This window comes from Hydra vulgaris, chromosome 11 (assembly GCF_038396675.1).
Source record: "Hydra vulgaris chromosome 11, alternate assembly HydraT2T_AEP".
In the NCBI taxonomy this organism is placed as follows: domain Eukaryota; kingdom Metazoa; phylum Cnidaria; class Hydrozoa; order Anthoathecata; family Hydridae; genus Hydra; species Hydra vulgaris.
This window is the reverse complement of record NC_088930.1, coordinates 13182477-13198485: the sequence shown is the minus strand read 5'-3', so window position 1 is coordinate 13198485 and position 16009 is coordinate 13182477. Positions and strand designations below refer to the sequence as shown.

The 16009-nt window shown below is 29.6% G+C and overlaps 2 protein-coding genes across 2 annotated transcripts; one reads left to right on the top strand and one right to left on the bottom strand.

The window, feature by feature from the left end:
- The first annotated feature begins 4110 nt into the window (after positions 1 to 4110).
- On the top strand, positions 4111 to 5999 carry LOC100215424 (asparagine synthetase [glutamine-hydrolyzing]). Its single transcript, XM_065810159.1, has 2 exons — positions 4111 to 4446; positions 4571 to 5999. The coding sequence occupies exons 1-2, from the start codon at positions 4163 to 4165 to the stop codon at positions 5946 to 5948; spliced, it is 1662 nt and encodes a 553-aa protein (XP_065666231.1). The 5' UTR covers positions 4111 to 4162; the 3' UTR covers positions 5949 to 5999.
- Positions 6000 to 13409: 7410 nt separating this feature from the next.
- On the bottom strand, positions 13410 to 16009 carry LOC136087193 (uncharacterized). The gene is made up of 5 exons (XM_065809683.1): positions 15697 to 16009; positions 14667 to 14843; positions 14228 to 14460; positions 13886 to 14066; positions 13410 to 13560 (listed from the first exon to the last, which is right to left on the bottom strand). The coding sequence occupies exons 3-5, from the start codon at positions 14294 to 14296 to the stop codon at positions 13448 to 13450; spliced, it is 363 nt and encodes a 120-aa protein (XP_065665755.1). The 5' UTR covers positions 14297 to 14460; positions 14667 to 14843; positions 15697 to 16009; the 3' UTR covers positions 13410 to 13447.

Below are 16009 nucleotides of genomic sequence, written 5' to 3'. Positions count from 1 at the left end.
AACAAGTTTTCAGCAAAATCTTTCATAATACGAAATATCAAATCTACCAAAGTAGACCTTTTTATGGTGACTAAAAGTTGTTTCAATATCACTTACATGTTCACAAGTTTTTGATCTTTTTCTGTAAATTTTTAAAAACATTTACTTTTTTTTTGGGTACTTTATAGAAATCTTTATTTTATTTTTTACAATATAATATTGATTTAATATCTGAAAAAATGGTTATTATTTACTTTTATTATTTAAAAAAAATGCATTTTAATCTAATTTTTACATTGTTTTGAAAGTCTGGTTTTGAGGTGTTTTGAGTATCATACTACTACTACTACTACTACTACTACTACTACTACTACTACTACTACTACTACTACTACTACTACTACTACTACTACTACTACTACTACTACTACTACTACTACTACTACTACTACTACTACTACTACTACTACTACTACTACTACTACTACTACTACTACTACTACTACTACTACTACTACTACTACTACTACTACTACTACTACTACTACTACTACTACTACTACTACTACTACTACTACTATTACTACTATTACTACTACTACTACTACTACTACTACTACTACTACTACTACTACTACTACTACTACTACTACTACTACTACTACTACTGCTGCTACTATTAATAATAATAATAACAGTGTTAATAAAAATCACAATTTTTTTGAAAAAAATCAAAGAAATCGATTTTTTTAATTTAAATTACATATTGGAAAGATAAACACTCAATCAAATAGTTTTTAAAAATATAATGAAATCATAAATAAATTAATTTAAAACATTGAAAAATCTTTTTTAATGTTGATTATTTACAAATTTTCAAAGATTCAATCAATTAAACTCATTGATTCTAATCCTTTTTGATTAAATAGTTTGAATAGGAAAACCAATTTGCCTGCTTTCTCAATTCCGAGTCTATTTCTAATGTTTAAATGCACAAAACTAAATGATGAAAATATTCTTTCAACTCCTGCAAATGAAGCAACAGCAATAAGTGACTGTTCAACAACTTTCAGTAAGTCCTGATTCACACAATCATTATGATATTTCCACCAATTACATGGCTTAATAGTTTGAACAATGTTATCATGTAACTTAAACTTTTGAAATGGTGTTGCTTCTGCTTTAAAGTTAACCAAAAGTGGAAGAAAATCTGGATTCTTTGAAGCTGCATAGTCTATTTCAATTTCTATTTCATTATCAGTTGATTCTTTACCTCTGTATTTAGGATTAACAATATTAGCCAAGAAATGAGCTGGGGTCATTGCCTGTTGTATTCTTTTGGATAAATTCTTCTTAGCATCTTGGCTAAGCTTAGGACTTGATTCCCACTGAAGATTTTTCTACATCACTACACTGTCACCAATAGTACTACTGTCCTGCTGCATCAGGCCTAATGCAACAGCAATTGGTTTAAGCAATGCATTTTGCTTTACACTAAGGTTATTTACAATATTTGTAATATTCTTATCAATTATTGTTTTGTTTTCTTCACAAATTGTTAATAGAATCGGCCAGTGTTTTAGATAGGATTCAAGACAACCAGCCAATGTGTTCCATCTGACATCTTGGGGCATTATAAGTCGTCGCCCCTCTTTTGCTTTGTATGTAGCAGCAGCATGGTTGTTTCTAAAATATTTAACAACTTGAACAATCTGCTCCTTGAAGTTTGGAATTGCCAAATCTTGGGCCAACAGATTGAGAATATGAGCTGAACATCCATACGCAATAACATTAGCAACATCTCGAGTTTCCAATTGTTGTCTCATTTTCAACACATTTGCTGCGTTATCAGTTACTACACTGCGAACTTTACAACCAAATTGTTTTTCGCATTTGTTGATAGAATTAACAGCAACGCCAACCAAATAGTCAGAAGTACGTGAATGGTCGGAGGTAACAATTTTATCTGCAAGACAGATATCTGAATTGATTGTTGTTACTGTTGCACAAACTATTGGTTCATTATGAACATTGCTCCACCCATCAATATTCATGGTGACTGATCATGTAGCAAACCTGAACAGGTAGTTCAACTGTTCTTGTGTACAGTATTTAGTAGTTTTCCACCAATATTGATTCTATTAGGAGGGTTATATCCTGGGTATAAAAAATGGATCATCTTGATAAACTCTGGATGGTTAACCATTCTGAAAAGCGAGTTAGTTGCATAAATCATTCTTGCTATCTGCTCATCAATAGCTTCTTTTTCAGATTTAGTGGTTTTGATAAGGTATGAATCCAATTTAGTTGTCACTGTCTTGCCACTGCTTGGTCTTGTCACTGTCTTTTTATTTTAACACAAAAACTTGTTTTATCTACAGCAGATTGACTAAATTCAGTTTTCTTAACAGAACATTGACTACTTTGTGGTTCTTCAGTTGTCTGGTTGATATTTTCTAAGGTTTCTTGACAAATAATAATGTTTTCATCATCTTGAACATCTTTCAGAAAATTACATTTACCAGCACTTTTGTGGTTTTTCATTTGAGCAACCAAACCTTGCATACACCACAGCTTTTGCATTTAGCTTTATTACCCTTTTCCCCAAACTTTGCAGGTATTTCTTCAAACCATGTCCAAACTGGATCTCCTTTACTACCGGCACCAGACATTTTTGTTTCTAGTTATATTTTTTTCATTCATAACTAAAAAATAACAACCAATTATAAATGAATACTGTAACTTAAAAAAATTTGAATATACTCTTATATAAAAAAGGAATATATTTATATTTATTATATTAGTAGTAACAAAAACAGAAATTAATGTAATTAGTCCACCATTGAAGTTCCACCATTGCTGGATCATCAGGAAGAGAACTCTTCCTGATGATCCAGCAATGGTGAAACTTAAAGTAGAAGATAAAAGTTAGATAAGTGTTTTTTACTAATTTATTATTGCTCTGTTCTTTAAGAACATTGAGCCCTCTATTTGTAAAATACACTAACATAATTTACATATATATATATATATATATATATACATGTATGTATTTATGTATATAATATATGGTAACTTAAATTAATATATATATACATATATATATATATATATATATATATATATATATATATATATGTATATATATATATATATATATATATATATATATATATATATATATATATATATATATATATATATATATATATATATATATATATATATATATATATATATATATATGTACTAGTTTAATGTTGCAAGTTGTCTTTTAGACATTTTGCAAACTTTATATGTAGTATGTTTATGTGTGTGACTAGAAACAAATTTACCTTAAAATGACCAAAAACCAGTGAGTTTATAAAATATACAACTTTGTTATCTTATATGAAAATAAATTTATAAATAGGTTTTAAATTCATCTAGTTAACTTTTAATGTTCAGATGAAATAACCATGAAAAGTTTCAACCCACCCCAAAATGATGGGATTGTTAAGAGAAGTTGTGACCTGCAAAATATTGTAAATTTTGCAGGTCATAACTTCTCAACACTAAAAGAATCTCAGGGGAAATTTAAAACCTGTCGATCAATTTAAATTTCATTAAAGATAACAAAGTTGAATATTTTATTAACTCACTGCTCACACATTTGGTCACGGGGGTCAAATGTTTTAGGTTACTTTTGTTTCCAGGTTTCCCACAACTGCAATCAATGTGATTTTTTTCAAAAAATGCTTATTTGACATAAATAAAAAACTAGGAGAATTTTAAAGCTAATATTGTTTCTTACAAGAAAATACTCAGGCGAAACCCTTTTAAAATTTCATTGGCAGCTCCGAGGATACCAGTCAATTTGAGTTTTTTTTCATGTTTATACCAATTGGCAACAATTCTGTGTCTTATAAGAATTTCAAATCAAAAAATTTTTAAAATCTCTTTATCCAAATATAGAAATTAATTTCTTTTATAAGTATAATAAAATGATCACAATTAAATTTTTATAAAATAGTTATAAAATGAAATCTACAATTATGTTGTTAAATTTTTTTTAAGCTTGAATATTTTTTACTGCTTGAACATGTAGCTTTTCTGTGGGGGCAAGTTAAAATAAGAGGTGGGGTTAACAAAAGACAAAATTTAAATGGTTTACTTATTTCTACCTAGATTCATATACTGAAAAATGTGTGGCATCTGGGCTTTGTTTGGTTATGACCATAGTGCATGTTCAGAACTTCATCATGCTTTAGAGTTGGCACATCGAGGTCCAGATTTTTTTCGTATTGAATCCTTGCCCCATTTTCAGCATACGGTTCTTGCATTTCATCGTTTATCAATCATGGATGATTTAACTGGTCAACAACCAATGCGTTTGTATGAGTTGCCTCATCTGCATCTTATGTACAATGGGGAAATTTTCAACTATAAGAAGCTAGTTGATAAGTATGGGTTCAAACTTTCCTCAGGGTAACAGTCTTTATTAATTATTTGTTTCTTTATCTTAATTCATTTCTAATTATTTATTATTCTATTTTAAAATAGTTTAATAGTTTGATTTTAGTTATTCATGATGTACTAATTAACTATTTAGGATGGACGGCGAGGTTATTCTTCATATGTATAATATGTTTGGAATAGAGAAAACAGTGCAAAGTTTAGATGGTGATTTTGCCATATTTATTTTTGATTCTAAAGCTGGTCAATTTCATATTGCTCGTGACACTTTTGGTGTCCGTCCACTTTTTACTTTGCAATTAAATTCCGGAGAATTTGGCTTGTCATCGGAAGTGAAAGGTTTGGTTGGCCTTACTTCGAGTAATGAAAATGCTGAGAAAGTAATGCCTTTTCTTCCTGGCACCTATGCCACGTTTGAGGTGTCTCATGAAACAGGAAAAGTTAAAAAACTTATTGAAAAGCGCTTCACAGATGTAGATGTTCCTCCAACGTTTGATACAGGTGTTATATTAACGGAAGACATCAAAGAAAATATTAGAAACCTCTTTGTACAGTCTGTAAAAAAAAGACTTATGTCAGAGCGAAGAATTGGCTGTTTATTATCTGGTGGTCTTGACTCTAGTCTTGTTGCTGCTCTGGTTGTTAAGCTTTTTCGCGAGGAAGGGTTATCTTATCCGTTGCAGACCTTTTCTATAGGTTTACCCAATTCTCCTGATCTAATAGCTGCAAGAAAGGTTGCCACAATGCTTGGAACAGAACACCACGAAGTTTTGTTTACTCCAGAAGAAGCTTTCAATGTTATTGAAAAAGTGAATTATACACTTGAAAGTTACGATATTACGACCAATCGAGCCTCGATACCTATGTATTTACTCGGACAATACATTTCTAAAAATACTGACACAGTTGTTGTTTTCTCAGGAGAAGGATCTGATGAACTTACTCAAGGTTATATATATTTTCATAAATCTCCTTCAGCAGACGATGCACACGAAGAATCTAAACGTTTGTTGCGTGATTTGTATTTATACGATAATTTACGCGCTGATCGTTCAGTTTCTGCGCATGGTTTAGAATTAAGAGTCCCATTCTTAGATAAAACATTTACATCGTATTTTTTGTCCCTCCCTAAAGAAATGGTACAGCCATTTAATGGAATAGAGAAGTATTTGCTGCGTTCGGCCTTTGACGGTTATCTTACGGATTTATTACCTGACGAAGTATTATGGCGTCCCAAAGAAGCATTTAGTGATGGCGTTTCGACAAAAGAAGAACCTTGGTATGCAAAGCTTGAGAATTATGCAAAATCTCAGGTTAGCGAAGCTGAGTTACAAGATGCTTCTTTAGTGTACTTAGAAAATACACCAAAAACCTGCGAGGCTTTATTATATAGAAAGTTATTTACAGCTCGATTTCCGGGTCAATCTCATTTAACACCATACTTTTGGATGCCAAAGTGGATATCTAATGCAACTGATCCATCAGCTCGCACCCTTCAGCATTATAAATCGTAAAAATGCTAGTAAAATATAGGTTAGATAATAAATGGTTCAAATAAAGCTGAATGTGTTAATTGTATTGTGTCACGTGTTTTCCTCATCCTTCTCCCCCTTTCCCCTCTCCTTTTCTTACCCCTCATTCTCTTCGTTTTTTTAGTAAACCGATTTTGTAATAATAATTATACTCATAAATATTTATAAAATTTAGTTTTTAGGGCTTAGAAAAAACAGAACTTTATAGTATTATGGTTTGATGTTAGTTTTCTTTTTGAGCTCTGATTTTAAGTAGTATTTATCCTTTAAAATTAATGAATTTAAAAAATATATTTTTAGGCGTGCTTGTTCAAAACTGCGACCTTTTTGCATAACCTTCGTTTGCAAAACCTAAAGGGTTATCAGTCACAAAGTGACAAAACTTGAGTTGGGAGATCTTATAAAATGTAAAGATTTATTTTTTAACACTAAAAGTTTATTTTCGGCTGCACAGAAATTTATATCGTCAGGATTATTCACAATCACCCATGTCACTTTTGGGGGGTTTTGAATTAATTATTGAAATGTATAGTTCACTAAGTATTCTATTAGGGCTCGTACATAAATTACGTCACGTTAAAGAGGCAGGGGGGGGGGGTTGAGCGATTTTGTGACGATTTGTTACAAGGGGAGGGGTCTTAATTTAGTGACGCAACATTTTTTTTTTTTTAGTTTTAAATCTAGAGAAGAATTTTTTCAATTAAAAGAGTATCAAGCCAAACCAAATCCCTCAACTAGTTTATCTACGTGTTAATTGAAAATTAACTACGCCTAAATCAAACTTAGTCAATTTGTACACTGCGTTAACGGAGTAGTTACAGCCTATTACGGCTGTAACAGTCTATGTGCAATGCACGTTCTGCGCTCTGACTTTATATGGTCCAGGTGCAGAATTTTATTTAGTTGGTGCATAAAAGTGTGCAGCATCAAAAGAACAACCTTTGTGCACTAACTAAAAAATAATAATAATTTTGGATCCGAGAGGCGAACCCGGATTCCTTAGGCTACTGGCCTGAAGCGCAAGCCACTCGGCTACGCTCACTCTGCATATATGAGGAAAATTGTATTTATAAAATAATATTTTTGCATGTATAATATTCTAATGTGTGTTATTATGTAGTATATATAATATTTTGCATTTATTATATATACGGATCCAGGAATTTTTGGTGGGGGATCTTAAATTTTTTGTGTATTTTGTAACATATTTGCGTCTCCTTAAAAAAAATAAAGGTCCTCAATTTCTAAGGTATTTTAGGACTTCCAGATTCTGATGGAGGAAGGGGGGGGGGATGCAAGCCCCCTTCCCTCCTTCCTTCCTCCTCCCTGGATCCGTCGCTTATCAGAAGAATAGGTTTTTAAAATTAGTATCATATTTAGGATAGCGTTGTTTTAAGTTTTTTTAGTCTTCTTAAAACATGACAGAATGACTTAGGCAATTGTAAAGTGGTCGTGAAGATATTATATTGTTATATTATATTCTGGTGCATTTTTCTAATTACTTTTCCTTTTCTATTTTATTCTATTTGTTAAGGGATTGTCTATAAACTACGCAACGCTAAATTTATATAAAAAACAGAAGAGATCTTAAGCTCTATGCGGCAATTTTCATGAAGCTTATTGGGCTATTTTGATTTTGTATTTAACTTTAGGCTCTGTGAGGGAACTTTTGATATTTTTAGTTTTGTTTATTAGCGAAATTTAGCGTTGCGTAGTTTATGGACAACCCTAATGACAATTTAGCAATGACACAATTTTCTTCAAGTTTTTCTCGCCATAATCACGAACACCTTTTGGTGCATAAAGCGATTTTGTAGAGCTTTTATGTAAGCTAGAAAATAATCTAATACAAAAAACATAAAATAAAAAATTTTTGTTTTAAATTTAGACTGCAAAGTGAAAAGCTTTATATTTAGAGAAAAAAGGAGAGGATCTATTTCTGTTGCGTCATTTAAAAAAAAAAGTTATTTTTTGGGAGAATAGTTATAAAATTTTTTTTTTCAGTTTGAACATTTTGAACAACTTAGTTAATCTAAATGTTCAAACTGAAAACAGTTCTTATCTAAAACTGAAATTATCGAGGCTGCATGACATACCTATATTTTGAACAACTTGTTTCTCCACGCAGCGGCAGTGTTCGTTAAGGTTCGTATTTCAGAGTTAAAGAGTTGAGAGAGGGTTATAACCACAACTAAGTAGCCTCCTCGTCTGTAGTGGCTTTCTTGGACTTGAGGAGGTTAATTAACAAAAAAAAAAAAAAAAAAAAAAAGGTCAAAACTCTCAATAAAACTCAAGGACTTTCCTGTTTAAATATTGGTTATCAAGTTAAAAAAATGAAACAAAAGGGTAACTACTCTTGTGCTATGTGCTGTCTATGCTAAGATACAAAAGGTAGCTCACTAGAAAAAAGGTTTAAAAACAAAACAAAACAAGAAACTCATTTTAAAAACAGGTGGTCACACTAAACATAGCTAAAAAAGTAGAGAAAATTTTCTCATTCTAATAACACTTTTCCAACTCCTTCAACTTTATCAGTTAAAGTTTAACCTGGTCTCTGACCTTAGGCTCATCAACATTGTCCCTGGACTATATGCGTAAAACTTATTTCTTTATCTTCACTTAGGATTCAATGCAAACAATAAATACGCAATACCTATAAGTTTTTTTAAAATACAGGGTTAGGTGAAATGCTTGTGTTGCTATTGCAACGGGTCAATGGATAGGAAAGGAGTTTCAACATGCACCGTTTTAAAAACCTCATATGCAGATACAATATTAGAAAAACGTCACCAATCTAAAACTGTTTGAAACAAAATTGGCTGAGAAAACTATCAACACTATTCTATCACTTAAATACCATCTTTATGAACACCATATAAGTAAGATTGCTAATTTCTTCTTCACTGACCATCGTCTGAACAACTTATTTAAAAAAATTTCGTAATCTTAAATACAATCATAGTTTTTAACTTTATTTCAAATTTTATTATATATATTATCGCGCTTATATGGTATTTTTATAAAATGATTAGAACCCCAAAACTTTTTAAAAGTTTTATAGTTTTAGAAAAAGGGTCAAAAAAATAAAAAAGAGATTTTTATTTTTTATTTTTTTAGTAATTTAGTTGCTCCAATTGTTCTTTACGGTTTTATCACAGAGCACCGCGAAATAGCATTTAACAAGGAAGTTCACGCCTCCTTCCTTACCAATGTTGCATATTTGATCAGAGCCATATTCGAATCACGGACTTCCAGTTCTAAAGTCAGAACTCAAAATACTACTCCAAAGCTGCTTATTTCAATTTTTTTTTTAAACCAATTTTTTTTTTTTTTTAATTTTTTCAGTTAATGAAAAATATTGGTTTTCGTTCGTTTTTTTAAACCAATTTTTTCATTAACTGAAAAAATTAAAAAAAGTTAAAATAACACTTTTTTAACTACTTTTAAAATTTACAAAAAGTTAAAATAACTTTAATTGGTAGCCCCTAAAAAACAACAGTAGTATTCAACAGTGTTTTCAATAAAATCAACAGTATTTTTCATAGAAAGACAATATTTTAAACTTTTTGGTTGTTTCTTTAAATTTATCTTTTATGTTAGCATGCGGATGAATAACCCTCATCAAAACTTTTTGATGAGGATCCTGATTAGAAATTTAGAGTTAGAGTAAAGGTACCAGTAAGGTAATCTAATATTTGTTAACAAAATTAACCTCAAATCCATCTGTTGATTTTTGTCAAACAATTTCACTATATTCTATACAATACTATAAATGAATGTTTGAAATATTTAAAGTTAATAATGCAAATTTTACTTTTTTGTGGTAAATATATGCTGTAAATATTTTGGTGGTTTAAAGAATAGTGTATTACCTGCTATATTGAAAACAATTCTAAACTTTGGTTAACCCTGGAATCCGCGGTAAAAATACATTATTTTTAAATGAAGCAGATAAATTTGTGTTTTAATACTCAATTTTTTATGATGTGGATTTTTTTATTAACTTTTATAACGTTTTTCAGGTTTGTTTTATTATAACTATTTTCTTCAAAAACATTAGAAATAATTAAAGTTAGAAATAATTGTTCTTTTTTTATATTATTTTCAGAGAATAGATATAATACCTTCTGAACAAATCATTTGATGATTTCATTTCAATATTTCAATCAAAACATGAGTTAGACATAATATGGATGTTTGTTATGGCATCTTTCGTCTCATCTTTCCGATAAACTTTAAAACTCTATTTACCAGTTTTGTTTTTGATAATAATTAAGTCAAAAAGATTCAGGGTGTTATTTTTGTTTGCAGTTTCAAAGTTTGAATATTTCGTGAATATTTTATGTTGGTTGCTTAGTAACTCTAAAAAACTATTTATCTCTTTAGTAGAGTTTAGTAAGGCAGAAATGGAAGTCACGGACGTATCTTCTAAATAGGGATGGGCCCCATCATAAAACAAAATGTTAAATCTATTGCCTATAAAAGGAGCAAACATACACTTGTTTCCACCTTTTCCAATGAGAAAAGAAGTGAAATATCCTGCCACACCAGCTTCATCACTCCCTCGTTTGTGAAATGCTTTACATGCTATACGTATCAATCTGGCAGCCCCTGATTCAAAAGTTTTAAATGCAAAAGTGTTTTTGTGAGCATCACTCAGAGCAATTTTTTCAAATGAATCCAGTACTTTATCTGTCTCAGCTGCAAAGTTTGTTAAAAGATGTAACTTGCAAATTAAGTTTGACATATCCTTAAATTAATTTTTCTGTTCAATTGCTAAACTATCCCAATGTTCTATAACTTTCGGTAACAATAGCTCCCTCACTTCTTTGAACTTACTGTTAAACAGTAGATTGACAGAACCTAAATCTGAAATTGTTGTTTTAAATGAACTTTGCAAAGTTTTTTTCCCAGTCATTTGTGTCTTGAATATCACAAATATCATATAACATTTCTGTTAAAGAACTCAAAGTTGATGCAGCATCCCCAGAGGCCATTTCTGAGTGTCCAAATGATATTCTACCGGTTTTGGTAGTCAATTGAAAGTTTTGATAATGTCTGTAATATTTGGGTGTTCCATCTCCATGTAAACAGTTTCCTGTGTCTTTTTCAATATTTTCTAACATTTCTTCCTATACTTGAAGCTGCGCAAGAATTAAAGCTTCTGACATAATCTAGACCTTGTACTTACTGAGGGAAATTTTGTAATTCCTTTTTTTGCAAGTTTCTTTAAAACAACTTTAATAACATCATTGACTTTGTTCATACTGACATTTAATGATAACAGCTCCATGATAACTTCTCGAATATCCCTTGAATAACGTCCTCTTTTAAATGTTACAATTTCCTCTTCCAACAATTCTAAAAGCAATTTAAATAAATGCTTTCCTTGTTTAATGATTCAATTTTTGCACTAAATTCTTTAACTTCTGACTTTAAAAAAGAGAGATTTTCAATTGAAGAAAAGGAAATTGTTTCCTTTGTTTTACTTAAATTATTATTTACACGGCTTAATTTCTTTTTGAGATTTCTTTTTTCTTGACACAACATTTCAACTTTTGCATTACTATTTTCTAGCGTTTGATTAAGGTTATTGAATTCCATATTTAAAGTTTGAGATTGTTTTTTCCATTTGTACTTTTAATGCATAAATTTCTTTTTCTTGTTTTTTCAACTTTATATCTCGATAAACAATCTTCTTGTTTAAATTACGAATTTCGTTTGTTTTGTTCTTTAATTTCAATGCGGTAAACTTTTTTTCTTGACTCAACAGGCTTTTGTTTGTTGCTGTATATAGTGCTTTACACTGCATTGCTTGTCTTACAGATTCTAATTTCTCTCCATTGCTGGTTTTTACAGCTAATTTAAGTTTTTTATTTTCACTTTCAAGACCATTTAACTGGTTACAGTAGATTTCAGAAACTTTTTTAAAATTATCAATTTCTTCAACTTTGCCCTTTAGAGTTTTATTTCTGATTTTGAGATGTAGGTCTTTCATAAGATTTTTTTCTTTTTCAGACGACGTTGATTATAAAAATGGTTGAGCATTTTTTTCAGATAATAATGATATAAAATTTAAAAGTAAAAATTCTTCTTTCCTTTTTTTTCGTGAGCAACCTAACTTTTTGAATTTTCGAAAACAAAGTAAGGTCATTTTTAGCAATTTGGAAATAGGAAAAAAACGTCCATATAAGTGGGCAGTATGAGAAGTTTGAAGTTATAAATGCAGAAAGTATAAGTTTACGTTGTTTGAAAGACATATATGATGCGATTCTTGAAAGTGCGTTTACTTTTCTGCGGGCATATTTGCATAAAGTGTTCACATGCTCTTCGAAGGAAAGTTTGTTGTTGATTTTTATTCCGAGTAATTTATCATTTTCGGACGTTTTAATTGTTAACTTAGAAATAGTAACTTCAAGGTTACTATGTTTGCTAATAATAAGGTGATACTTTTCGGGATTTGCCTTCACCCCATTATTATCGATGATATATGATTTCGCAATGCGAAAATTCGATGTGTCGGGAACGGTTGTGCAAAGAAACATTTTTACCAAAGAAAATGCAGTTGACTAAATTTTTTGTTGAAAAAAACGTAAAAACTTTAATATAGTTTCCTAAACATAAGTTGTGTATATATATATATATCCCGCGTGCCGTTTGGAACTCGAATTTGACCTCGTTGAAGATCGTAACTAACTCGAGATAGAACTCGAAAAGTAAGTCGGACTTGAGCTCTTAAAGGAGACAACTCGATTTCGAGCTCGCTAATAACATCGAAACCGAGCTCGGCGTCGAGTTTGTTACGATGTCATTAGCTCGCAGCGCGATCTCGAAATCAAGGGGTCTCCTGCGAGCTTAATAACATCGATTATACGATGTTATTAAGCTCGTATAATCGAACAATATAAATTATACGTTATATAATATATATAATAACGTTATTATTTGTTACGATGTCACTGCAAGAGGTACTTTTACACTCTCATATACTGAGGTAATCACTAATTTAACCCTTAATTTTGCCCTAATTTAACAGTTTTATTTAACTGAGGTAATAAGGATAAATGAATGGAGTCGTTAGAACTTAATAAATAATATTAAAAAAACATTTATTCAAACAATTTATTTGATAATAATTTTACATTAGAACTTTTAAATATTTAAATAATCGTTTCATAAAAACAGAAAAAGTATTAGTTAAATTATAATAAAATAAACATATTTATATGAAAAACATATGAAATAAATATAAACATATTTTTGCAAAGTTATACAAAATTTATCTAATCTAAAATATTTTTTTATTTAAATTGTATTTATATAGACAAAATTTTGTTGATTTTTAATTAATGGAACTATTTGCGTACTCTTAATTAACTAAAACTAAACCAAAAAATAAACTAAACATTAAATAAAATAATTAAGAAATAAAAATATCACTTTTTGAAAAGTTATACACTGAAAATAATTAAATGTCATTTTTATTTTGGTTTCGACTTAGCATGAGTATTCTTATCGTTTACACTATACAAAGACTTCTGCAACGATTTCTTGACGAGTTCTTCGTCCTTAAACCCGACCTTTGCCAAGACACCTGCAAACACAAAAATTCCATTAAAGCATTTAAAACAATTATTGTATTGAAAAACAAATATGCAATATATTGCATATATATATATATATATATATATATATATATATATATATATATATATATATATATATATATATATATATATATATATATGTATATATATATATATATATATATATATATATATATATATATATATATATATATATATATATATATATATTGCATTTAAAATATTCATTATTATATTTGTACTAAAAATAAATAAAAAGTGTAATAAAACTTATTCAGTGCTAAAACATTGAAAGAAAATAATTTTAGTCACCAAAGATTGCTGGGCAGATTCGTGTCTTCAAAAGAGCAACACTGCCGCTAACCCTTCCCGTATAACACATATTGATGCGCAGATCATCATTGAATAACGCCTCCATTATCTTGCGACCAGCAGCCGTATACCCTAGTCCCCGGAGATACTCTGCACCCAAACTCTTAATTAGCGCTTTTTTCTAGAAAATAAGCATGACATTAACACATTTAACAGCCTCATGAATTCACATAATTACTTTGTGTTAACACATTTAACAGTCTTATGAATTCACACAATTATGTATTAACAGTCTTATGAATTTACACAATTACTATCATTACTATCCCATTCATAACTCACCCATTTACTATTAAATATATCATTTTCAAGTTTTTCATCCAAGTCTTTGATCTGGGATAATGCACACATTGGAATTTGGCCAAGGTAAACATCGTTAAGTCGCTGAACAGGCTTGGCACTACTGGTCTCCTCATCAGATACGTTATACAACTTTGTTGTTTTTTATATAACATTTGATAATCCTAGCGCATCTTGAATTTGCATTAGGGAAGTATATACGAAATCTTGAAAATCTGTAAAAGTGTTATATTGTTTTATAACGATTTACATTAAAATGAAGATAACTAATATAAAAATAGAAAAATTATTGTAGTCTAAAATTATTGTATAAAAGGGCAGATGCAATAAACATAACATAGTTATAACATATACTGTAAACATATACTGCAGAAATGCAAAAAACATATAAACATATACTGCAGAAATGCAAAAAACATACCTGGTACAGACATATCTATGCCTCTTTTTGAATGTTTATTTTGAGGAGTTTGAAATAATTCCGTCAGCAACCGAGACAAACTCCTCTTACTCGGAGAACCATCACTGTGACCCATGTCAGTGCATGGCTTAGGAGGGGAGATGTGATTCAAACCTCCATAATTGCTCTGGGTAAGACCTGATTCGAAAGAGTAACAAAGCAATAAAATAAACAAAATTTTAAAAATCTATATAATCAGTATAAACTAATAATGTGTAGTGCAGCACTATCAAAAAACACTAAATAATATATATTACAATATATACTACATAGGCATTTCTTGAAACAATAGTTGTTTCAAGAAATGCCTAAGAATTATTTTATTGTGGATTTTTCAGTGCATTTTAATTAGTCTCATAACATCATAGTATGTGTTTGTGTATGTATATATATATATATATATATATATATATATATATATATATATATATATATATATATATATATATATATATATATATACAGCAAGGAAAATAACGAGCAGTCAACGATTAATGACCGCCCGAAATGACTAAAATTGCTATTTCGACCTCCCAAAATGAATTCTTGTCGGTCAAGACTGCCAAAAATATATATAATTGACCGTCTATTATATGCTTTAGCAGGTCAAATTGACTGCCCATCATTGATTTCTCAAGCTGTATGTATGTATGTAAATATATATATATATATATATATATATAAATTATTAAAAACCACTTATTAATTTGTGATTTTAATTATTTATTATTGCTCTGTTCTTTTAAGAACATTGAGCACTTTATTTTATAGAATACATTTTTAATTGTTGTTGTAAGTATATATATAAATATATATATATATATATATATATATATATATATATATATATATATATATATATATATATATATATATATATATATATATATATATATATATTAAAATAAGCTTCAAATTTTATAATTCATTAACAAATAAGAAAAGATCTGCGCTCAATCCTAGAGAATAAGAAGGAATAATCTAAACTTACTTTCGAGTGAATTAGGTCTACAGCCTTGAAATACTTGGTTAGAATAATAAATGTGAGAGCTGTCGCCTCTAATTCTCAAGTTATCAGATTCTGACAACGATCTGACAGAACCATGAGCTGCACTGCACCCCACATTGTATTGGTAACCAAAAAGTATTCTCTTGCTCTGGGAATCACCACTGTGACCCTTGTCAGAGAATTAATTAGGAGGGGAAATGACAGTGGAATTATTATAATTATCATTGTCACCACCTGATTAAAAAAAGTAACAAAGCAATAAAAGAAACAAAATTGTAAAAAACTAATTAATAAG